The 25,365-nt window shown below is 39.9% G+C and overlaps 1 protein-coding gene across 1 annotated transcript in view; it reads right to left on the bottom strand.

Annotated features, from left to right (window-relative positions):
• The window catches only part of LOC138627487 (neural-cadherin), a 258,275-nt gene that overhangs the window by 118,155 nt on the left and 114,755 nt on the right, over positions 1 to 25,365 (bottom strand). Inside the window, exons 14-23 of the mRNA XM_069709839.1 lie at positions 22,535 to 22,662; positions 22,114 to 22,300; positions 16,850 to 16,993; positions 9,657 to 9,777; positions 9,221 to 9,383; positions 8,350 to 9,018; positions 6,795 to 6,986; positions 5,508 to 5,951; positions 5,013 to 5,343; positions 3,612 to 3,705 (exon numbers count right to left, since the gene is read on the bottom strand). Of these exons, the coding sequence (XP_069565940.1) occupies positions 3,612 to 3,705; positions 5,013 to 5,343; positions 5,508 to 5,951; positions 6,795 to 6,986; positions 8,350 to 9,018; positions 9,221 to 9,383; positions 9,657 to 9,777; positions 16,850 to 16,993; positions 22,114 to 22,300; positions 22,535 to 22,662 (2,473 nt within the window). The remainder of the gene's footprint in view (positions 1 to 3,611; positions 3,706 to 5,012; positions 5,344 to 5,507; positions 5,952 to 6,794; positions 6,987 to 8,349; positions 9,019 to 9,220; positions 9,384 to 9,656; positions 9,778 to 16,849; positions 16,994 to 22,113; positions 22,301 to 22,534; positions 22,663 to 25,365) is intronic.

The following is a 25,365-nucleotide window of genomic DNA, read 5'->3' as shown; positions in this document are numbered from 1 at the left end:
AGCAACATCCAGAAAGAAATAAACAGTATGAATACACGCTTATCATCTATTGTATATTAAGTGTATATTACAGTTAAAAGTATGTTGTGGTCAGCACAGCCTCACAATAAAGTGCTATGTTGGTCCACAGCGCAAAATGTATCACAATGACAGCTCTTAAATTGTGACATGCTAACATTTGAGACGGGTGATGCCTAGACAGAGTGTCAGTGTCTGTCTAGGCACGGAAACACCTATGTTGCAGTCCATGAAAAGGCAAAAATAAACATTGATTTATTTGAGTTAGTTAACACAAGACTTTCACCCAGGTGACACGTGTTGAAGTCTGGGATACAGCAGAAATCAGCTTGGAAGTATTTAAAGTAAAACGTACGTATGTAACATTCATTATGTAATAGCATAGTTATTTAACCCAAACCATGACATTTTCCAAAAGCTAACCATGAGGTTTTGGTGCCCAAATATAAGGCACTTTGTGCTTACCTCTGTGGCACATAAACTGTGTTGGAGAGTCATTTGACATGGATGGAGGCCAATAGGAATGAATGGGTCAAGAAAAATGTCGGGATATTAAAATGTGTGAGCTGTTGTTAAAAAACGCATACATTTTGAGCTGTGGACCAACGTAGCTGTTACACATTTCATGTGAGACTGGGTTGGTTAGAATAGGTTAGGTTGGCTCATTCTTCTGAGGTAGCTCCACCAAACCACTCCTGCACTGGGAAATCATCTTAAAAAGTGATTGATGCAGGGGCCTTTAAGATTACATATTGGCATTTTCAACCCAAGGGTTTGATTCTATCAGAACAGGCTGCGTCACGTTATGGCTCCGACTTGAGCTTTGGATCTGGTCGTGATGATTCTACACAATACTTATGATTCCACCCAATGCACCACAGTGCATTTTTATCAGCATCCCAGCAGCAGCTCCTCTTCACTCAATCTGATAGTAGATATGGTTGGCCACTAATTATAAGGTCAGCTGTTCGATACCAGGGTCCTGCTGTCTACATGCCGAAGTGTCCTTGGGCAAGACACTGGACCCCTAGTTGCTACCTATGGCAAGCGAGCACCTTGCATTGCAGCTCTGTCACCATTGGTGTGTGAGGAAAACTGTAAAGCACTTTGAGACCACTAAAGTGATGACATACGATATAAGTACAGACTATACACCATTTCCCTGCCAAAGTGAGTCCTAACTCTAACCCTAACCTACCACTGTTCATTGGCCATAACTGCAATCTATTCAATTGAACTGCTACGTAACGTTGACAGTGAGGATGATGAAGTGCTTCTTAACCATCACTGATTCTTCCAGGGGTCACTTGGACAAGGACAAGCACCTGCTAGCCTCGCTTACCAGGATGGTGAAGACATTGTGACCTAAAAAGTGGTTGTCGAGGCTATGACAACGTATGATGACAGACATAAATATGTATACAGCATTTAGCAAAATGAGGTGGTATGCTATAACCAATGCTATTAAAATGTGTATATTAGTGTGAGACACATGGGTTGAGCTACTGTAAGAGATATAAATGCTCAACATATAAGCAAGGCTAAACACATCCTGTTGCCTGCGGGGCCGGATCCAACTGTCCAAGTTAAAGACAGACCAACGCGGATTATCCTCCATCCCCCTCGGCTAGGTGTTTTATTTATTTATTTTGTGTTTACTCTGTTTTTTTGCTGTTAATCAGTTGCCCTCTGGGACAAAAAAATAAAGTGAACCGAGGCAATACATTAGGAAGTTGGAAGCAAGAGGAAAAAATGAAAATGACTATTAGGCACAAAGGCTTGTGATGTTTTTACTTGGTCTTCGTCTCCATGCTCCTCTTGTATAGCAAATGAGCTCGTTTACGTTTAATTACAGAGGAAACCCAAGGCAGAACCTGGGCAAATCAAATAATAAACCACTTGCAGAGACGAGGGCTGCATGGACAGATTTCACAGCGCATGCTGTTATGTGTACATCATGTCTTTGGTCTAGCACTCAACTCTGGGTTTTACATCAATAAAAGACAGTTTTACATTTCTAGTGAAACTACCAAAGCTACTTGGTACTTTCCAGTTTATTAAAACCTAATTTTATTGAACCTCATATCAATTTCTTATCTTATTACAGGCTTCTCCTAGTCTAGTCAGAATGGGTTACTTATAGAAAAAACCTGCTGCAAGATGATCTAATATCCCAAATCAAATGGAAATTCCCTTTCTGCACTATTTAACAAAGAAAAACAGTAGCTACAACTACAATACATTATCTTGCTCCGAAACCCCTCAAATTGAATTACTTTGATGCACTGAAGTAAAAATGTATAAAGCAGACATGAGCGATCAAAAATGTTTTGTGAAAAACCAGTACGTCAGTGCTAGAACAATGTGTTTTGAACTCAGCTTAGGTTTGAAACACCAAGAAAAAGAGACCTGTCGTGAAATGTTAATACTTTATATTACACTCAGCCTTTCAAACAGGCTGAACTTAAACTTTGAGAGAAAAAAGGGCAAAAGTTTGTGATTTTTACTTCAGTGCAGCTCACAAGATGAAGACTAAGGTGTCATGGGGTGCTGGAGTGTCACTGTATGGGATTTTTGGGACTCTGTGTGTGTGTGTGTGTGTGTGTGTGTGTGTGTGTGTGTGTGTGTGTGTGTGTGTGTGTGTGTGTGTGTGTGTGTGTGTGTGTGTGTGTGTGTGTGTGTGTGTGTGTGTGTGTGTGTGCGTGTGAGCCTGTACAAGTCAGCTCATTGTCACTTTTGGCAAGGTTAAAGTCTCAGGGAGAGCATTTTCAAAAAGTGACCTCATCTAAATGCAGGAAAACATAACATTAACAAAGAAGGAAGAACAAGGAAAGGAGGGGAGGGAATGAGGAAATGACAAATCATGCTGAGGAGGAAAATTGGACAAGATGATAGAGTAATGGAGAGAAAAAAATTGTAGAAAAAAAAAATTGACATTTTACTCAGGGGTAGTGTTGCTTTGCATTATTTCAATTTTCAAATCAATCACAGTCACAAACCAAATGATGTAGATGGTGCGGGGTTGGCGGGAAAATGTAACACTGCAGAGCATAAAAGCAACGTATAACAAAATGATTCTCATCAGGTTTCTTGACATAATGTGCAGTAGATCATCTGAAGCAGCGCAGGTCCATCATCTATCACTAAACAACACAGATTTCAGGACATCAGAACTGTTTGGTCAAAGATGGCTTTTTGCACATCGTCAAGCATGAGCATTCATAAGCGCAAATATAGTGCAAATAAAACAGTATGTTATTGACTTATATTACAGTGTTTCATGTTTGCACTACCACCTACTCTGCAGATTGAACCCGTCTGTAAAATGAGCAAAAAAAAATGATTTCACTTGAAATATGTACCTTTTCTGTAGTTGTCGATTCTTCTAAAAGTTCTACAGCAACATAAATCATACAGCACGACTTTATATCTCTTCCGGCATATGGGGCTACTACGTGATATAAATCATCACAATGTCAAGATGTGAAGCATCTTTTGGTAAGAGAAGATTCCCTGGCACTCATTTGGATTAGTTTATGACACATATTTTGATTAGAAACTACGGACCCACTGAATTAATTTGTTTAATTTACCTTGGCACGTGTCCTTCAAAGACATACGTCTTGTTGTCCCAATCATCAGGGTCAGGAGAGTAGACCTTCCCAAGCACCGTAGTAGGCATATGACCTGACAACAGAAAATGAAGATTATGAGTTTAAATTAACAGCAACCCTTTGCTCACGTGTGTGTATGTGTTGACTGATACAGCAGCAAAAGACATGTTCGAGAGATTTGAGAGCAAATACTTTTTCATGCCCTGGCCTTCCATTTATTTAATGTGTATTGCAAGGTACGTGTGTTTAAGTGTGTGATTCACGTGTTATATATGTAATAGCATTAAAACGAAAAGGGAATGAGCCCTGAAAATGACAAGACTGCACATTACATCCCAAACACAGACAAACCGCATTAACACTGAGGGAAATAGATTTAAATAACGAAAGACCCGAATATTCAGGCTTCAGAGCCGAAGCAAGGAGTGACATTGCAAGTGATTGGCATAGCGAGCAGGAAATGCATAACGGAAAATGCGGTTTGAATGCACAATGATTATAATCAAGTAGACAGAACTGTTGTTGCCATTACTTTCTCCTCCAATTCCTCACACTCCGAGCCATGTGGGAATTATTGGGAGGGTACCGTTCAGAAGGCGAAGGCCGACCTTGACATGCTGAATATTAGCCTTTTGTTTGTCTTTGACAGGAACTTTTGAAGGAAAAGTTAGACGCCGCTGAAACAAACTGTTAGCATTCGTGACTTTTAATGGCAAAAACTCATAATGCCATGCTGTTTCAAAGGTAATGTAAGTGCAAATTCGAATAAAAGCAATGTAAATATGCAAAATACTTCATCTCTTTGTAGAACATCAGATTTCTAACACTTGACTCAACTGCACATTCTGAATCCAATACAAGCTCCCCAAAAATATATGCAGACTCCAAATCTGGGATTCACTGCCACGCTGAGCTCAGATATTCTATTATGTGGTTTGTTTGTGAGCCATACATGCATCAGGCTGAAGAAGAATAAACATAACTGTAAGTGACTGCACGGCACATCGAAGAATGGATTGCCTTTGTAACTCTTAGAATAGCACCTTGGGAGTCGTTCTGTCTAAACAATGATCAAGCTGACAATGATAATGCAATGACAATGTGTAGGTTGAGGCAGAGGTGAAAAACACAATAAAAATGATGTGTGTTTTAATTACTGCACACTGATTAGGAATTAATTAGCTGGCAGTATGTTTCACTGACAGAGATGGAAAACTTTGAGGGCAGAGTTCAAAATGGGTTTGAAAAAGCAGAAAGTAGATAAGTACAACTTTTTATATATTAGTTAGATGTGTTATACAGTATGTCTGTTTAATCCTGAGCCTCACTTTATCTTAGTCTTTGAACACAACAACCTAATGATGATGATGGCCTTCTCACCTCTGTGACTATTGATGAAAATTTTCTTGTCCCCCGCCACATGTGCGTGATCGTTCTGGTCACCGATGGTTACAGTCAGGGTGCTGGTTATCGTTTTGGCCGGACGACCGCTGTCACTCATTATAATAGGAATAAGAAACTCTTTCTGCCGCTCACGATCAAATGTCCTCAGAGCTGTTAGTGTCGCCGTGCCATTTAGGTTGTCCTGAAGGTAGAAGTCGTTGCTGTGGTGATACTCGGAGGGGACAGTGAAGTGAAAGGGCGGGCCGTTCTCGGGCGAGTCCTGGTCCACAGCTCGGAGGAGGGTCGACGTTTGGTTCAACCTTACTACCTAAACAAGAAAGAAAAGGATTAGGGATTGTGCCTTGCTCAGGGTGGAGTTTTTCATCCATGCCACCAGTGATTCTCTGCCTCTCCCTAACTTACTTGTTCTCACTTTCATAACTTATATCAGTATGTTACATGTTGCTCGAGAAGAAACTCTGTCAAGCCTACCTGCGGTCCAGCCACATTCTCAAAGACTATCGGGGAGTATGCCGCCTCAAACTCTGGTCCGTTATCATTTACATCCAACAGAGGCAGCTGAACCGTGGCACTTCCTGTGAGAGGTGGAACTCCATGATCACTTGCTATGACAACCAATTGATGCTGGGTTATCCTCTCCCGATCCAGAGGCCGGGCCACAGAGAGTACACCAGACTGGTCAATAGTGAACAGACCCTCCGGATCTGAGTCCTCTGATAGGCCGTAGGTGATGTCACGGTTCTGGCCTGAATCGGAGTCGCTGGCTATCAAACGTGCCACACTGGTTCCCACGGTGATGTCCTCGGGTAGCAGGGCGAGGGACAGGAAGTGTGGAATGAAGACGGGAGCGTGGTCATTGTAGTCCTCAACTTCCACCACACAGTGCAAAAGGCTGGAGAAGTCCAGGTCTTCAACCTAAAAATAGAAACCACAAACAGTATCACAGAAAAGTGCAGCATAAAAAAGATAAGAAACAAAGTTATTCACTTCTTCTCAATCAAACATTATTATTAAAATAAGGCTAGCATGGACTGCAGTTTTTCCAAGATACTCTACAGTTATTCTGGTTCTTTAAGTAAATAAATCATACAAGTCAACACAACTAAACAATCCCCACTCTTCAAACATTGTATTATTTTACACCCTTTTATATCACTTGTTATGAGTAATATCTCACCGCAACATTGTTCTAATTTATATAACTTTTCTATTCATGATTTATACTTTTCTGAATCTAAATCTAAACGTTCACCAATATGAAAATATTTCATCTTCTGACTTTAAAAGATATATTTCTTCCCTTTGACTGGCTTCATAGCAGTCTCTTTACCTTGAAATTGTTAATTTTAAGGTTTTGATGAAATAGCTGACATTGATTTGAGGGATTTATGAGTATTGGAAAAAAAAAATGGGAACATTGCTAAAAAAAAATTCAAAACATTTTTGCTTTATTTCATCAGTTTTGACTATTCTCAACACTTTTTCAGGAACATTCTGTCGATGAATGCAAATCCATTTCATATTTTTAACACCTCAAATTCAGGGAACACAGCTCTGTTCATCCTCTGCTTTCTGTTGGGTTTTACACAGACTGTATTTCTTCCATTTCCTGTCCACACATGCTGCATACCCTTAACTGAAGGTCCCCTGCACCAAAGTGAATTGAAATCACTTAGTAAGAGAGAAATGATACAGAAGCTGAATCAAAGTGATCTTCAAAAGCGTAAATGCTTTGCCAGTGGAATGGCTTTCATTTACCTTCAATGTGAGGTTGAACCTCTGCTCGCTGTGTCGTTCGTAGTCCAGACGTTTCTTAAGCCTCAGGGTGCCACGCTGCTCCTGCTTGTGACTGACCATGTAGAATTTCTGCTCTTGATCTCCAGCCACTACACTAAAGGTCAGCTGGGCATTTTCTCCAGTGTCTCTGTCCTCTGCGGCGAGCTCCAGGACCTTAGAACATGCAATGACATTGTGTTAATAGAGAATACTGTTACTTTTTTTTAATTTATTTTTTAAGGTTTGATATTTTTGCCCATTCTGCCTATATAAGGTGTAAGCGTTGGACACAGAGAGGACATATGGCGGAATAGAGCCGGAAAAAATAACATTAAGTAAAGCTGCGGCCAGCCAGGAATCGATTCGGGGGACTATGTTCACAGAATTTGCGCCTATGTGGTATGCACCCTAACCACCCAATTATTGGGTCGCACGGAGCACACATTAGATTTTGTGATGTTGTATTTCAAGAGAGGCATCACTGTCCAAGACCAAAGAACAAAGAAACATCAGGTCAGGAGGGCAACCGGGTTGGTTTTCTTTGACATTAGATCAGTCAGACTGTCTACTGTGACGTTCTGGGGCATCTATGGGAAAACGTGTAAAGAATCTGCGTTTCAAGCATAGCAGTAGCACTGAGACCAGTGTATCGCTGCACAAAGGGAGAACGTTGAAGGAAAAGGCAGCCAGTTTGAAATGAGTTGCATTTTTTTGGTTGTAATAGGTACCAACTTTTTGGTTGCACCTCATAGTAGCCTTCACAGTGCAGTCAATATTATCTCTGGTTGAAAACAATATTTTTCTTCAGACATAGCAGTTTCTTAGGGGGCTAGTAGATGGCCCTGAGAAAGTACCAGTGAATCAAATCATTCTAGAAAACATTGTACCACAATATAGCCTTGTTACACAACCAGCAGCCATACAGCGATATGTGTACACTGTTGGAGTATTGTCTGTGTAGCAACCTCCAGGACTGAAAAATGAAGTCAACACAGAGATGGCTAAAACTACAAGTCCTCAAATATCCACGTGAGGCAGGCTCCAAAAGCAACCAGGTCTCATTTGTATCACCATAGCTCCATCGCTCCACACACCATCACTTTGCCGATTTTCGAATTGGCCAGGAGTTAAGTGGAGTCAGGTACGGGACGATAGCAAACCTCCAGGTGACGACATGGAAGCTACGCCAATGTTTTTTTTTTTTTTTTACAATTTACACTAAGTCCAATGCTCAAATCCCCAAAGGAGTTTGAATGTGTATCGTTTATTAATGTATATGTGTGTAATATGGACCTTGTCATTTTTATATTGCAGGCCGATTTCAGCGTGTTAAAATCAAATGATTAAGAGGGTTGCCTTCAAAAAATAAATAAATGGGGTCATATTTACACAATAATTCTATATAGTTGAGTTTTTCCCTTTACTTGTTTAGTGTGTGTTGGTGTGTGAATGTGCTCCAAGGGCACCTGTCCTGGGCAGGAAAACACCAGGTATAGACAAATGCACTTCTTCAACAGCGAAGCCCCGACTGACTCACCTCTGCATTGGGCTCTGCGTTCTCCGAGATCCGTGCCAGGCAGGAGTGATCGGTGAATCTTGGAGCATGGTCATTCACATCCTTGATCTGAATGGTAGCCGTTCCGGTGCCTGTCATCCCTCCTCCATCTCTTGCCTCCACAACCAGGAGGTAGGACTCAACCTGCTCTCTGTCGAGACCACCCGTGCCAACAGCGATGGTCCCGGTGGTGGGATTGACAGTGAACATTTCTGAGAAGGTGGGCACGCCTCCCACCTCAATGTTGGTGCCATCGAAACTACCCACAATCCTGTAAGAGAGCACAGCATTCTGCCCCACAGCGGAGTCATCCAGGTCAGTCGCTGTCATCTCCATTACAGATGTTCCAACTACCGAGTTTTCTGCTACATCTCCGTGGCAGCTGGGGGCGCAGGTGAAGATGGGCGCATTGTCATTGATGTCCCACACATTGATAATGACATCTGTGAAGCCTGTTAGGCCTTCGCCGCCCTCATCTGTAGCCAAGACAACAAAACGCCACACAGCTCGCTCCTCGCGGTCCAGAGTCCGCTGAGCATAGATTTTGCCGGTGACCTCGTCGATTATGAATTCACTCTCTGCACCCTGTCCATGGAGAGAGTAACGCAGGGCCTCCTGGTCAGCATCCTTATCTGGGTCGGACGCTGTTACCTACAATATGAAAGGCATAGAGAAAATGCTATGAACGAAAAACTAAGATAGGACTTCATGTTTTCTCCAAACTCTGTTTTGCTGCTTAGCTTGCAACAACGACACAGCTCAAAGTGGTCAATTGTGAATTATATGCAATTTAACATATAATCCCTTAACTAAAATGTTCACAAAAAACTCATACAAAATGATTGAACTTTACCTGTAACACAAACACTGGTGACCCATCCAGCTCCTCCGTCACGCTGCCGTAGTACTCGTTAACAGTGAATACCGGAGCCTCGTCGTTCTTGTTCACCACGTTTACTGTCACTGTTGTGTAATCTTCCCACTTCCCATCTGAAGCTAGAACATGAAGCTTGTACCTGAGCAAAAGTTCCAACTTTGTGAGGGGTATTCACAAAATAAGCAACATTTTTTATTCAAATGGACTTTGTAAACAGTTTCTTTAAGTATGCACTAACACTTCAACTACTCAGATATGCAGACATGCATTTAAACTGTCAGAGTTTAAAGCTGTAACAAATATATGGTGCCAAACAAAGACATAAAACAAAAAATATAGTATCTAATATTTAAGGTGACATCCTTTAACCAGCTTGTGTTTCAAAGGATTCCGTTCCAACGTTTGTTCCTACCTTTTGTTCTGTTCATAGTCCAGAGGCTGGGCAATGAAGATAGTGCCCACCTCTGGTTCCACATCAAACACCCCTCCCATGTTTCCGGATGTGATCTGATAACGTAGCTTTGCGTTTCCACCTGCAGACCCGGGAAAGGTGAAGGTGAAACAAGAATGACAGTTTGTACAAATAAACCTTAGTTACTGACAAAGCAAAGCATAGTGAGTTTTGTTTTGGAGCTGTAGTGAAAGAAAATAGGTGAGGAGTTTATCTCTTTTATTTGTACCATGGGAGAATCTTGGTGAAAGCTTGATCCCCTATGGACTGGAAGTCCCCATCGTACTCACAGCTGACTGTTTCTACCGATCCGACGGTCTGCCTCCCTCAACTGAGACAGATAGTATCAGCCTGCTTTAGCTGGCAGAACAGAATCAGATACTGAGTCTCAGATCTGATGAGTCTTTAAACAAAAGGCAGTGTCTGTCCTTACGGAGGTGGTTAGCATACCAGATGTGTAAGAGCAGCATCTTGATGACAAAATTAAAATGATGTTTTAGAACCATGCACACAGCCAAAAATTTTGATAGTCAAGTCATTCAAGTTTTCTTTAGTAGACCAAAATATTTTTGTTTTCTTTCTCAAGGCAATTATAAAGTTCAGTTCACCATGAATCAAAGCAAGAACAAAAATGGTTTTGAAATACTTGAGCACAAAAAATGATTATCAGAAAAAAAAAAATCCAGTGGAAGGTCGTGTTTGCTGAAGTCGGTAAAACAGTGCGTTTAAACCTAGTTGTTGGCTGCGTGTAAAAGCTAAATGTTGGATACTTTTAGTATCATACATGTCTAGGAAACAGCACAGAGCTCTCTTTTGAAATTAAAATAAACAGTGTTTTTATTTCATTCAAATGTTGATGTCAGGTTGGGTCCTGACATTTCTCATTGTGTAGCCAACAATGGAACCTGTGCAAGTGATCAAGATGTGGCATCTGTTATTGCAAGTTAGGTGCAGAGGAATGCAGACAGAATTCAATCGGTGGTGTTTACATTGGCGCAGAGGAAGAGATTCACATACATGTAAGTAACATGTATGTGGTTTCCTGCAAAATATATGTGCAAGGCTCCATTTAAACAAGGCTGTTAGGCAAAAAACATAGTATGAGGCCTGCCTGTCATGTCCGTTGCCTCGCACGCAAAACTCAGCTGCAAATTGGTTGCGTGTGTGTGTCCACACTGGCTACGTGTCAGCAGCGGTACTGCAGGTGCAGGTCCTACCAACCCGTGAGTTTCTCTTCGATAATGTCCATCAGAATAGTATTTTTGAGGTCCAAGAAGTGATGAGTTATAACCCAAAAAGCAGGCACGTGGTTTTTGTGTACCCTCGTTCATGGCGAGACACACAGACACACACAGGTACTAACACCGAGACGAGACAGGGGAGCGACACAGGGAGGGAAAAGGGTGAAGCATCGTCATGAGATAATTAGAGACCACCTTGTTGTTTTTTTATGATTATACAGTACACATGCCTGAAAATTAGGCTTCGGTTCTGTTTTATAAACAACACACCACACACGCAAAGCGTGAGATGCAAGTGAGGCGTGCATGTCAGCAGGCAGTGTGGCTGCTATCCTCCATTGAAATAGACACTAAAATTAAACGACGCATCGCAGCAACAAGTAAAACACGCCACGCAGGCAGTTTGTTCCAGCCCTGATACACAGCTACGTTCTCTTTCAATGAATTCAAGGAATACAAGTAAGTAATGTACCATTCGTTTGTCAATGAAACAAATTTACCATTATTTTCTTTAATGATTAACACCATTGTTTCAAGCAATATAACATAATTTTGCAATGACGTTCTTCCTCCTCTCATCTTCAAAGTTTTACCTTACTCAATAATCTCTTAATTTTCTATTTATTTTTTTTTTCATTTTTGCCAAACATTTTTAATCTGCTGATCAACAACATGTTACCCTTCAATGCAATTACTGGTAGAGCCAACGTCTGCATCTCAATCACCGTTGCATCCACCACCCCTAATGATAATATGAAAAGGAAAGAAGAAAACCTCTGAAGACAATATGCGATTCACAGCTTATTAGCGAGATGAAAGTCAAGGAAGGAGACAGGAGAATGCTCTAATCCAGATCGTTGTACCGTCTGTCTGTTTTCGTTTTAAATGAGACATTAGGGGATATATGCAATTGCATCCATTCTTTACACTCTTATTCTCTTTTCTCCAGTTGTCTGAATCTCTTGGTATTTAGAAAACTGCTGACATGCAAAGGGAGAAAAAAGGAACAGTACAGGGAGTAATACAGTATTTAAAGGAAACAACAAACAAATGGAGAGAAATTAATGTTTATCCCAGCTGTGCCAATTTTAAACTCTTTTATCTCCCTAGGTACCACACTTTCGTGAAACTGGTGTTTAAAGACACAAGAACACACACACACACACACACACACACACACACACACACACACACACACACACACACACACACACACAAAGAGAGGGAGCAAGAGAGAGCTGATCTATGTCATTCATAACAAAAAAATGTAGCAGTGGAGTTAGGAGAGAACTATTTAGTACCCGCTCTAGTTTTGTTAGTATTGTCTATTGCCCAGAAGCGTAATGGTGTGTCTTTGTAGGTATCTACTGTGACTTCAAATAAACCCCCGCCCATGACTGACCTCGTGCTGGACCCCCACCAGCCACCCTTAACTATAGGCTATAATTAGGTGTTTAATTTGACGAATTAAGGTGATTAATTAAATGTACCCTAATACCACATTTATTGTGTACAGTATAATGTACTGCATCTTAGAGGTGCTTGTTCTTTACTTGAGTATTTGCAGTTTAGCCACAAAAATACTCTATTAGGGTTTTTTGACAGCTTTAGTTGCTATTTTCTTAATAGATTATTTAAAATGTTGCATTGAAAACGTGATAAGCTGATAAAATATGATGCACAAGTTAATACCAAGACTACATTGAGCGCATACAGAATTAAAATACCGTCTCTTATTTTACAGCAGTAAAACGCTGCTACACATTCATTCATCCGTCTAATACCCAAACAGAAGAGTACAGAACACACAGGGGAAATATTCTGGCTTTGGCATAAAAAGTACACGCATGTAAAAAAAGTCAGCATGGATTTCTGTGAAGTAACCTATGCAAGCTAACGTAGCATATTTTATCTACACAACTATGTAACATTACATCACATTATTTTAACCCAAACCAATGTGTTTTACTAACCCTAATCAAGTAGTTTTGGTGCCAACACCTTTGACGATGTCATAGTATCCCATGGTGGACTGAAGGGTGTATTACATACTTTGTGGGGTGGTAACATTCAATTAGATATATACATTTAACAACATTTTGAGGATACGTTTCTCAATCTATCAGAATGTAGGAAAAGAGCAATGAACACTCATCACCATGTTAAATATGCGATAATGCTTGTGTCCGAGACAGAGTTGCCCCAGTAACACAACACACTTCCTGACATGAGCATTTCCCAGATGCACAGCAGTTAGGACGAGCTGACAACTTTGATGGATAGGGAAACTAGAGATATGTCTATGAAGGGTTGACTAGGGACGATCTTGAGTATCAGATGTCGAGATGTCATTTTGCTATTTTTGCCTTGTTTTTTTGACAAGGCTTTAGGTTTCCTTTTGTATCTATTGAAACTTCAGAGTCTGACTGCTGTAGCAAGTTAACTTAAATGTTTTAAATATACAGCAGTTACCTTCCAAACACAGGATGTTTGTTTCTGAAATATTTTCAGTGGAGTATTCCTTTAGCAGCCAATGCTATGCAGTACGGTAGGACATTCCTAACATGCCGACTTCCTGAACATTTATGTTTCATGCCAAATCAGGTCCAGCAAAAAAGGCGACAGCCTGGTGCTTCAGCTTTGTCACTTGAAACTATCCAAACATTCTACATCTTCTAATTGTACTTCTATGAAGATGTTTACACAGTAATATTACATGGACTGGTAATGACTATGACTAACTACATTAACTCTGTGATATGAACAGGTATAGTTTTGTTCTCATTACAGGCAGGAGTGTAAAAATCACTTCACCAATCTTTATCTTCTTTTCCTCCTTCACTATCTTACACCTATTATGGCTTCCTTCAGCTGGTGATAATAACCTTATTCTGGGCTCCAGCAGGCTGTGTGTGTGTGTGTGTGTGTGTGTGTGTGTGTGTGTGTGTGTGTGTGTGTGTGTGTGTGTGTGTGTGTGTGTGTGTGTGTGTGTGTGTGTGTGTGTGTGTGTGTGTGTGTGTGTGTGTGTGTGTGTGTGTTGTGTGTGTGTGTGTGCAGTATGAACACTAAAGCCAGAAAGACACAATTTAGAGGGAAGGATTTGTAAAAAACCTTCATAAGTTGATAACAGCACGGCTATCACTACATAGTTACGTCAGTCACGGGACAAGTATCATTGGCTGAAATTTACAGATCATTTCTCTGAGGCTCATGGTGACATTTTTGGACAGATCATTAAATATAATGAGATATTTATAAGTCTGATTATGGACTGGCTGTGGCTTTCAAACGGGATTTTCAACAACCTGCTTAAAGGCAGCCTTCATTGGACCGTTTCGTCTGACAAAACACCAGCAGTAACTGCACAAACACCACTTTTAGGCTCTTCATGGGTGAAATTCAGTTGGATTGAATGATGATGAGAGCTCCAGGAGTTGGTACCCTTTTCAATTCAACACGGACTGTCAATTTCTCTCTCTTGTTTTAAACAGAAGCAGTGCTTCACATTCCCAGGTAAACCATAACAGGCACATTATGGGCTCCAAACGTGCACCATTAGATTCAACTTTAAGGTGGAAAGTCATTCCTGGGAGTGTAAGCGAAAACATTTGACCAATTCAGTATGGATTTAAGGTGCATTTACAAAGACTGTTAAATTATAGCATACTGAAAACAACATGTGGATGGAGGGAAACAAATCACACAAGTTCAGTTCCTGCAGTGATGTTTCCATACATTAGATTCAAATTGTTAGGAAGCTAGTGAGCCATGAACATTAATGATTATAATGACATTAATGGCAATAAGTGAATCAGATTTATAATTTAAACTTTGTTTCAATCTTCACACACATGTATTATACATTTACTTGAATGCAAATCACATTCTGCAAAAAAAAAAAAAAAAAATACTTTGAGGCTGAATCATTAAGATATTTTTACTCAATGTTTAGTCTGCTTTGCCAGTCATTCATATTTTTTATTTTATTTTAAATGTTGGATAAGAATGTTTTTTTACAAGTGCTGCAACATAGATAGAGCTTCTCTGATATTAGCCTCTGGATGTATTTATATTCAGAGCATTATATCGCTCTTCCTCTCAAAAAAGGAAAAAAAAGGAAAACACCACAGAATTAAAGTAATATATAAAACTAGGGCATATTTGCGAGTCCAATTTTAGTGGTATCATCTCCAGAAATAGTCCCAAAATGCAGCCAGATAATCACTCTGCAGCTATGGATGTTGCTCCTTATCACCTTACTGTACTCTGTTGGCTTACTGTTTGAAAGCAATGAGTGACAGCAAAGCTAAAGATTTCAAATATGTTGCATCACAATGACAATACATTATTGTTGGATGACCATATATAATAGAGCAACATATAATTCATAATAGTATGACTTTACTTTAAAATAATAATAGTAGGTACACTATTTAGTCGGTGATCTCCATTGTAAGACAAACGATTGAGATTTCCATATATCCATAAAAAAAACATTACAGAAAACAGAAATCTTTTCAGCTTTAATACTAAATGAATGTAACTATAAAAACAACAAAAAAAAAACAACGTGGCCTTATGAAAGAGCAGAGGAGATATTTTTCAAGGCAAATGTCTCTCTGGGTTGGAACTGTCACGCTAAGATACACACATTTGGAAATACAAATTTCCCCACCAAACAAATGCAAACAGTAAAAAGATTTGCTCAGTGATAAACCCAGAGATAAGTATCATGTGCCTATTGAGAGTAAGCAGGCTGTTTATTTCTCTTCACCATGTGTAGGCTAATGTTTGCTAACATGCTGCCTGCAACAACTGCTAGTGTAATAGGTTGAAAATGCTGTAGCAAAGTTTTTATTATAAAACAGACACCCCTCTTATTTTTTGGAGAGACCACTGAAGAAACTACGCTAACCGATTGTGCTTGAACGCATCGTGAAGTTTCCCTTCAAGCCCAATGTAGCGGGAGTCAGAATAAAATGGTGCTGGCTTGATGAAGACGTCACCTCATCGTATGTTTCTTCATTGATCCACAGTGAACCACAGATCCACAGTGATCCACAGATCCACAGTGCTGTTCAGCCTGTGTATCACATGTTACCGGTCCAGATACCCCTAGGTCTGGCCCCGGTTACACTTGTATCCAGTTATCCATTTATGTTTCTCTTTTTCTACTGTTCGTGTCCACAAATTAATTAATACATTATTAAATATCTAAAAGGGGAAATTCTTGAAGTTCTTACAGTATATTTTACCATTTTGTAGTTTTCCAGTTCAGTTGCTTCTTCCCCAATAAATGTAGTAACATTAGGGCTCATTAACTTGACTAAACTAAGCAGCGCATTCTTCAACTTGGCCTTAAAACACTAAATTTGAAATGTCAGTTTGACAGTAACAGCAAATTGGAGAAATAATATGAAGCAGCAATTATAGCAGAAGAATCCAAGGACATCTACCAGTTATATTTGACTTATTCAGGAAATCTTAACAGTAAGAAATGTTTGACTAAAAAAAAAAAAAAAATGTTTTTTTTGTGAAAGTAGACATTCCACTTTAGACTTTCTTTCTTTGCGTTATGTTAAAAGGTTATTTTAAATTGGCACTTGTAAATATTCTGATTCACTCAAATTTTACAGCATTTTTCGTGTGACTTTGACATATTTTTATAATGGAAACCTTCTTTCCTCAAAGTAAAAGGGACAAAAGCGATAAAGTAGAGGTAGAATTGTGTCTTTCTTTGAGTGAGGTAAAAGCGAAGCACCTTAGCAATGTGCTTGAGTAAACATGCTAGATTATGGATTTATAGCAGCAGCCATCACTCCTACACGTTCTATTCTGTATCTACATCACCCCAATTCCAAAAAGCATGCACACACATTCACAAACACGGATTTATTTGTCCATGCCACCCACCTTCATCCCCATCATTGGCACTGACAGTGAGAATGGCAAAGCCGACGTCAGCATCCTCATCCACATCAACTTCATATGATGCCTGTGCAAACACCGGCTTGTTATCGTTCACGTCACTGATGAAAACACGAACATATGCTGTGTCTGAAAATCAAAAAAGAGAGAGAGAGAGAGAGAGAGACAGAGGAGAAAGGCAATTATAAACCTGAGGTTGTTCTTATTCTGTCAACGTGAACATGAACATCTGTCTGTCTTTCTTTGGATTGCAACAACCAAAGCAGATAGGAATACCTTCATGCAAACGCAGACACAAAAATCTTTTCTTTTGTTTTTTTGTTCCATCCACTGTTGTCTACAACTTTTATATTACATCTATCATCTGTCTGAGAATTTTCAGTCTATTTTATCATTAAAATCCAGCTGTTTCTTCTCTATGGCATCCAACCACGGGCTGGGGCGATAAGTACAAAGCACCCCGAGGGTATCAGTGTTGAGCAACCCAACATATTACACTTGCTTTGATATCTGTATCAAAACGAGCTTAATTTGCAATACAACTTCAAGATGAGATAAATTATTTAACCAGGGTGGAAGAGTTGGTATACAGTTCATGGCACAGATAGCAAACTAATGCAGCCCTCGGAGCTATAACAAAACAAGTCGCAGATGCCAGAGCTTTGCACGTGTTCAGAATCCGTCCGAGAGAAAGAAAGGTAGGGAGGGGCGGAGGAGGAACACAGGAAATGGATAAGCAGATGTAGCAGCCATCCCTCATCCTCCCTCTCATCTGCTAATGATGCCTGCTCATCCGTGTTGTCACACTTCTAGAGGCATTTATGTGTCAAAGTCCGACACCCAACACCACCGCACACTCTAGCTTGTAAGTAGCAGCTTTCTGGATGTGAAAACACGGTTTATCAAGGTTATTTTTGCGGCCACTTGACAACCCTGCTTTCTCTTGTCTGCAACATCTCTTGGTTCTTGGCAATCGTATGTGTACACACAGAAAACTGAACAAAGAAACATTAACATGTCGGCCTCGTTGGTGCTTCTTTTTCTTCTTTTCTTTAACAAACCAAATAAAATGAGAACAGAATGTTTTCACCAATTTTTGTGCATTAAAACAAATGACAACCTAGGTTCAGCATAAATTGAATACTCATATCCGATCTCAGCGTAATTACAGGAAGAAATGTACAGGAACAAGTTGCCATCTTGACAACAGAAAATATGATAAAGATCGTTAAAACAGAAACATATGGAAAACACAATCAAATAACACAGAAAACAATAAACTCTTAATTATAGGAATGACGCAAACAAGATCAATTTGATCATGTTAAAACCCATTTCTTTTACAATTTTCAGAAAAATTGCATTCCCCACTTCATCAGTAATTGGGCGTATAGTTTGGTATTCTGTCTTTTTTAACGACGATAACAAATGCCACTCTGTTTTTTTTTTTACCACAATCTCATAAATCTGATTTTAATTTATATTTCTTTGAAGCAAGGAGCACATTTTCCTTCAGACTGAATCCAGATGGTGTTTGCAGCTCTTCAAGATGCGAGATCGGTTTCTTTACAAGTTTAATAGATTGCAGAGTGAAATTTGCTCACACAACACCGAAATTACTTTACTGTGGAAATTGTTCTATCAGAGATTGACAGTTGCAAAGTAGAAGTGCCCGCTCGTTACAGAGGTGTTTTTCCCTGTTCTGTATTACCTATTGTTTTCTTTAAAAAATAGCCATAATATTAATGCAAAAATCAACTTTCCCAGAAAATGTTAACAACCTCACGGCTTATTTTGTGGACAAAAGTTTGAATAATTCCAACTTTCTTTCTAGGAAATCACGTTTTATCCATCATGTTTGCATGATGAATAGGTTGAATTTGTTGACTATACATGAGCCCCAGGCACTGTTGCTGAAGCAAAGAAGCTTGTCACATATGTGAATGATTACGGTTGGAAAATTAAACACTTTATCATTGTGCAGGTGTTCACAAGTGCAGAGCTAAAACTGTTCAAATTCTACCAAATCAAAGAGAATTTAAAGTGAACTTTAAAAGAAATGCAAATGTAAATGAAAGTTTAAATTCTGATAGATGCTGCGGATTGTGTTTGAGTTATTGTAAAGCATTAACCAACTGGCAAACAACAGTGATGTCACCTATTGGTTTGTGAAGTGTTGTTCTGAGCGAGCGGTGGATCTGACTCGATCTGATTGGGAAGGCTTGGACATTACGCCCCGCAACCTATAGTGGAAACCTGAGCACACCGCAGGGCCTGTTAATTAAACAGTCATGCCCCCAAACACACCGCTTCTTATGGGCGAATATATTCACGATGGGACTATTTTCAGATAGACCACCAGCAGAGTGACTTTAGCAAATGACACCATTTTAACTTATGGATCAAATCTATTGACTTTATATTTAATAAGGTCAGTTGAATGGGAGTCTATGGAGCCAGAACCTTTTTGGAGCCAATCCCTGGTGGCCCTTGGTGGCACTGCACTTTAAGCCACTTCCATATTGGCTTCTCTTGTCAGAGCCCTGGAACTAAAATCTCCACTTTTATGTACAGTATATGGTATTACCTCAGAAAAATCTAACCCAAAATAAGTCCTCCACTTTGCAGCTCAATTACATTTACTTGAGAGTGTGTATGTGTGCTTCTTTGTAAAGTATCTGTTAATTTGCCTGTCACCCAGCCTTTTTCATGCAACCTTGTTTACGTGGAAAAAAAAACTAATAAAATAGAATAACTCCCACGGCTTCCCCACAGTCTCTGCTCTACTTAATATTTAACTTCTGTTTACATGACCACAAACGTCACAGTGAGTCAAACCTAGTGAGGGGATCTGTTAATAATCTATGATCTTTATCGAAAAAATATCCAGGTCTGTTTTTCTGTTTTACCAACACTTCTCTCCATCCACCCATCTGTCTCAACATCTGCTCATTTCTTCCAAGTCTCTCTATTCTACCAGAGCATGTATGCATTTCATCTGGCAGCAAATGAGAGAGAAGTGGAGAGATGGAGGAAAAGAGGAAGCGAGAGAGACAGACAGAAAGAGAAAGATGGCCTTTGGTCCATCAGTAGAGAGAAATGAGCAGATGTGGGAAGGAGGCAGAAAGAAGAAAACAGAGATTATTGCTACCTTCAATGAAGATTTAGAGCCTTAAATGAAGTCTACAGAGCAGCTGTCTACAGCGCTCTCCATCTTCCTGCTTGTCCTCGTTTTTAGTCAGTATAACAGCCAAAATCACATTTCTTATGTCAAAAGATTCTTAATAATTCATGCAATTACACCAATATGTTTCTAAATTTACAGTATATTCTCAGGAAAAGTCACAGTGTTTATATAAAAGGCTTTTTAGCCGAATAGTACGTAAATGAAAATATTCATGTTCCAGAGATTTTGACCAATAATTTGACTACAGTTTTTACTCTACTGCACCTACAATGCATTCAATCCAATAAACGTTTCTTAATTTAACAGTATTACTTGCTTCATAACCACTTACTACATAACATATGACTAAAAATATGTGGAAAGCCTTTCTCATTAGTAGGTTCAGCTGCCTCAGCCAATGCTAACAGGTGCAAAATCAAGCAGCCATGCAATTTTAATTTACAAACATCTGCAGCAGAAAAGCTTGTTCGTTGACTTTTAATGCGGCACTGTCAAATGGTATCAAGTTTCCAAAGGGTCTATTTATCACCTTTCTTTTCAGCATGATTCCTTCAACTTAGAAAGTGAAGGAAAGCCAAGCTGTCTGTCAGGATCCCTGTCTGACCCTGTGTGTTTCAACCTTTGTTCCCCCCAAACTCCTCTCCTCCTGTGTTCTGTCATTCCCCTGTTTGTTGTTGTCTGCCATGTGCTTTGTCTGTGTCTGGAGGGTGTGGATTTCTCCACTGCCCTCCTCCAAACACCTCCCACTTCCACTCCCCTGATCTGCCGGCACAGCTCCTGTCATTCCAGTTAACCATGGATATCCCACCATCGACTCTCACCTGCTGTCCTGTTTCGGCCCACTTAGGTCACCAGTCAACTCCGAGATCACCGTCAACGTAGAGCCTACTGCTCCTCTCGCTCTCCGGATTCCTGGACTTTGCATCACTGTTAAACCCTCACACACTCAGACCCACCTTCAGCCTGGAAGACCTCCGGTATTCCCCTGCCTACAAAGCCTCACCTCAGAAAAGATTGAGAAATACACATTCACGCTTCATCTACAATGTTTTCAATAAAACATTCCTTTTTATTCTCACCATCTTTGCCTCTGTGTTTTCTCTTGGGTTCACAACCAGCTACCACACAACACTTTCAGAACAGGTGTGACACACTGTACTGCCTCTAGGATCAACTATAGCACAAGAATGCTTTGTGGGGCTTTGAATCACAGGGATTTTAATGGCCAGAGCCAGAGTGGCACGACAGCCGGAGATCATCATATGCGATGCCAAGCTTTGATTGGACATCAAACAGCAATTAGACTCAACAGCAGTGGAAACGTTTAGTCTGGAGTGATGACTCATGGGCAAACTGGCTTTGGGATAATGTAAGAGGAACATTACCTGTCTGAGTATATAGGACCAGCTGTTCAGTAAAAAAAATTAAAATGGTCATGGTTTGACTCTCTTAGTTTCAATCAGCCTAAATTATAATGCTACAGAACACAGAGGTGTATTTCCAACTCTGTAGCAACATTTTGGGGACAGGCATTTACTTATTACAACATGACCGTGCCACCATGCACAAAACCGGATCCATGAAGATGCTTGAAGTTGTCTTTCATAGCACTGATTTCATGTCTCACTACAGGTAACACCCGGCCTGCCCTCAACAGAAGCCTTTTATTACATTACACTTGACAATGGCTGGATTTGATGAGGCGTATGCTGTCAATGACATACAGTCATTCACCTTTCCAAACATTATACCACCTCTTTCTTGCTTCACAACAGCAGGGAGGAAGATACTCACTCATGTTATTTATTCGCCACCTAAGTGAGCCAATGAGGGTGCTGTTACATCAGGGCTGTAGAACCAAGTGAAAGTAAGAGCTGAAGGCGAGCTGGCTGCTGCACAGATGTCTTGAAAACAGAGCTTCCCAAAGTGTCCATCATGGTACCAAACCTCGAGAGTGCACTTTCAGACCAGCTTAGGGTTGTAAACCTTTACTAGCATCAGACCAGAGCTGAACTATATATCTAGTTTCAGGATATTCTGTTTTAGTGTCAGTCTTATTTACCAGAGTTGGGCTGTCCATGCTTGCCGGGCCTTGCTGACTCCAAGCCATCCACCGACTGAACCTCCAAAAGGTACGAGCTTTTGGTCTCGCGGTCAAACACAGCCTGCGTGGAGATAAATCCCAACTCTGGGTCGATGCGGAAATACTGATGGTCCCCGCTGCGATCCTCCAGCAGGGAGTAAGAGATCTGCAAGGAGGGGGGATTGGAGGACACACAATTATACAAAGGGGCAGATGCTAAAACACAGCAAGGTGTGCTTTACACAGCAAATAATAACACATTTTAGAGAATCAAAGCAGAGGGAGACTGAAATTAATGGTGCAAATATTAAAAAGGAACTGGGTTCTAAAGAGAACACAGTCAGAACAAAATTACCACTTTTACCATAGTTTATTTGTTTGTGTGTACATGTGTTTTCACCTTCCCATTGAGACCCAAGTCGAGGTCATTGGCTGAAACCTGGAAAACCAAAGTTCCTGATTCTGCTCCTTCAGTGACCGAAGCCTCGTAGATAGAGGAGGTAAAAAAGGGGACGTTGTCATTTACATCTGGAGAAGAAAGAGGACACAAGGACAGTGTGCTTAGTGTACATCAAAAAATATTTTTCATATAATATCTGGTGGTTTTGATTCAAAAGAATGTCACAGATAACTGATGGGGTCTTTGAAAAACACAACAAGCCTGCAGTGAGTTGACTGTACTACCATTATGCATACTTGCCTATAAGTTGCTTGAAAAAGAGGAAAAATAAATCAGCAATTTGTAATTGCTTTTGGATTAACAGTTTTTACAAAAGAAAAAACAACAACAACAACAAAAACTTTCAATATGACCTTCACGTAGGGCATGAACAGATATGCTGTACCATGATTCATCTATGGTCCCATCTAGCAAGTTGACCGTTTCCCCCAATTCTTACAGTCTCCATGATTTTCCAAAGATCCCTTCAGTATCTTGAGCATTCTCTTCGATATTCAAGGAGTATGTATTATTTGTAATCCACTGAACTTGCCTTAGTCAGCAAAGTTTGCCCAAATTGAACGGAACATAATTTTAGGGTCACTGTAAATCTAAGATTACTTATTTTGTTCGCAGGTCTAAATGGTTCTGCAAAATCACGTCAGCATTTGGACCAGAATGCACCAGCATGCTTTCTGGGCATCACCCAATGTTTCTTCAGTCCTGCTGGCATTGCATTGACTTAGATTTATTGGACATTTCTGATTTTTTTAATCGGGTATTCTGTAACTCAACTCTTCAGATGTGCCCGCCGAATTTGTTTTAGAAGTGTTGCAGTCCAACCAACCAAGGGAGTTTGTCCATGTACTGTTTTAGCTCCGATACAGTGCAGCAGCTTTCATCTCAGTATTAGGTCAACTGCAGCAGCAAAGTGTGAAACAAACTTGATAAAGGCTACATGTAACTGGAATGAATTATTCCATTTCATATTCACATAGTTAACTGCGAGTTTTAAGTGTAACAGCAAAGCACTTTGTAATTGTTCTAATATAAATTGAAGGTGCTTATTATAATTTAAAGTACTGTAAAGGACACAAACTCAGAAATAACCAATAGGTAGGAGATGTGAAGCCTTAATGGCTCATTCTATGTAATGTAAAAACTGTATTTTAATATTTGTAGCAAAATATTAAATAATTGCCTTTGACATGACTTTCCAGAGTTGCAAAATCTTTTATCAGAGCGTTATAAACCGGTGTGCAGTGCAGGTTGGTCATTGAACATTGTGGATCATATTACATGTGTCATCGGCACCAGAAGGAACGGACCCCCGCCTACACAGCCCTTTGCATTGTTTTAATGCCGTGGGGTTTGCAGTCTGTCTTTGTACAAACTAACTACATCAACTACAACTGTGAAAAGTTTTAGGAAATAAAAGTAACGAAGGATGTTTAATAAAAGAATGCTACACTTCAACTAAAGTGCAGAAAACACCTAAATCAAATTAATATTTGGTCTCACCACTATTTGCCTTCAAAACATCATCAATGACTAATAGCTACTGTTACTCACAGTTTTTAAAGGTACTTGGCAGATAGGTTGCTATATGTCGAGGTATGTTGGACAACTTGCCAAAGTCCTGTTTTGGGTTTCTGTCTCAGCTGCTTCTGTTTTGTCATTTAATCTCAGACTGACTCCATGGTTTTGAGATCAGGGCTGTGCAGGGGTCAGACCACCTGTGAAGGACTACTTGTTCTTCTTGTCACTGAAGATTGCTCAATGTGACTCTCTGACTGTATGTTTGAGATGCAGAATGAAACCTGGACTACTTAGATGCCTTGCTGATGGTAATAGGTGACACTAAAACCCAGTACTGTATGTGCAGAATGAGTTTCCTTTTTAAATCAATAATTATCTTTTATTAAAGATAATAGAGGTGACTTTGTAGATTAATTTACTAAAATCAACAATTTAACAATAAATTGGAAATTAACATCACAGCTCTATATTGTTGGTGCACCAACGGCCTTCAGAGCAGCTTGGGACCTTCTTATGATGTTGCCATGTAGTATCCTGGACTGTAATTGATTTCAGACCTTCATCACGAAAGATTGAAATCCTTACCAGCGTTTATATTATATATATCTGGCTGGATTTGATCCAGGTCTCATAACCATTTAGTGTTTTTAGCGGTGTGTTTGTAGGGAACAAAAAGTCAGAAACGGTAACATCATAAGGGATATGTATTGGATATGTACTGTGGGATGCAACTGCGGCTCTCTTGTCAGCCTATTCATGTTAGACATTTACTGAAGCTGAGACAAATGAATAAATAAAGCCATTATGATGTTGTGCTTTTTTCTGTCCTGTTGGCATATAGACGACTATCAAAGCATGCATTAGGCCACTTAGTAATAGGCAGGAAATGTGTCTTTTTTATATCAGTTATCATGAACCATAAAAAGCAGAGCGAGAGCAGGGTGTTACAAGCTAGACAGATAAAACAGGTAATACCGAGAACCAGTGAGACAGAACATGAATGCTTACGTTTTCCTGAGCAGCAAATGCCAAATTTTAACACAGCTGATTTAAAGCCAAAAGCATTACAGATATTACTTGAATAGAGCAACACATTAAATCTAATGCCGCTTCACGTGTTTTTTTTCCCTCCCCTGTCTTCTGAGCGAATGTCTTAATCTATAAATTAAAAATGGGGCCTTAAATCCATTACAGACCTCCCTCCCTTCCTCAGCCTCACTGCCTCTGGAGAAGTCAAAGAGCTTTCTTATTAA

Source organism: Brachyistius frenatus, unplaced genomic scaffold (assembly GCF_029030835.1).
Source record: "Brachyistius frenatus isolate BFR_SWC_R1_liver_20210118 unplaced genomic scaffold, ASM2903083v1 Contig_86, whole genome shotgun sequence".
NCBI classification, from domain to species: domain Eukaryota; kingdom Metazoa; phylum Chordata; class Actinopteri; family Embiotocidae; genus Brachyistius; species Brachyistius frenatus.
The sequence above is the reverse complement of the archived record's forward strand: the minus strand, read 5'-3'. Positions and strand labels throughout refer to the sequence as shown.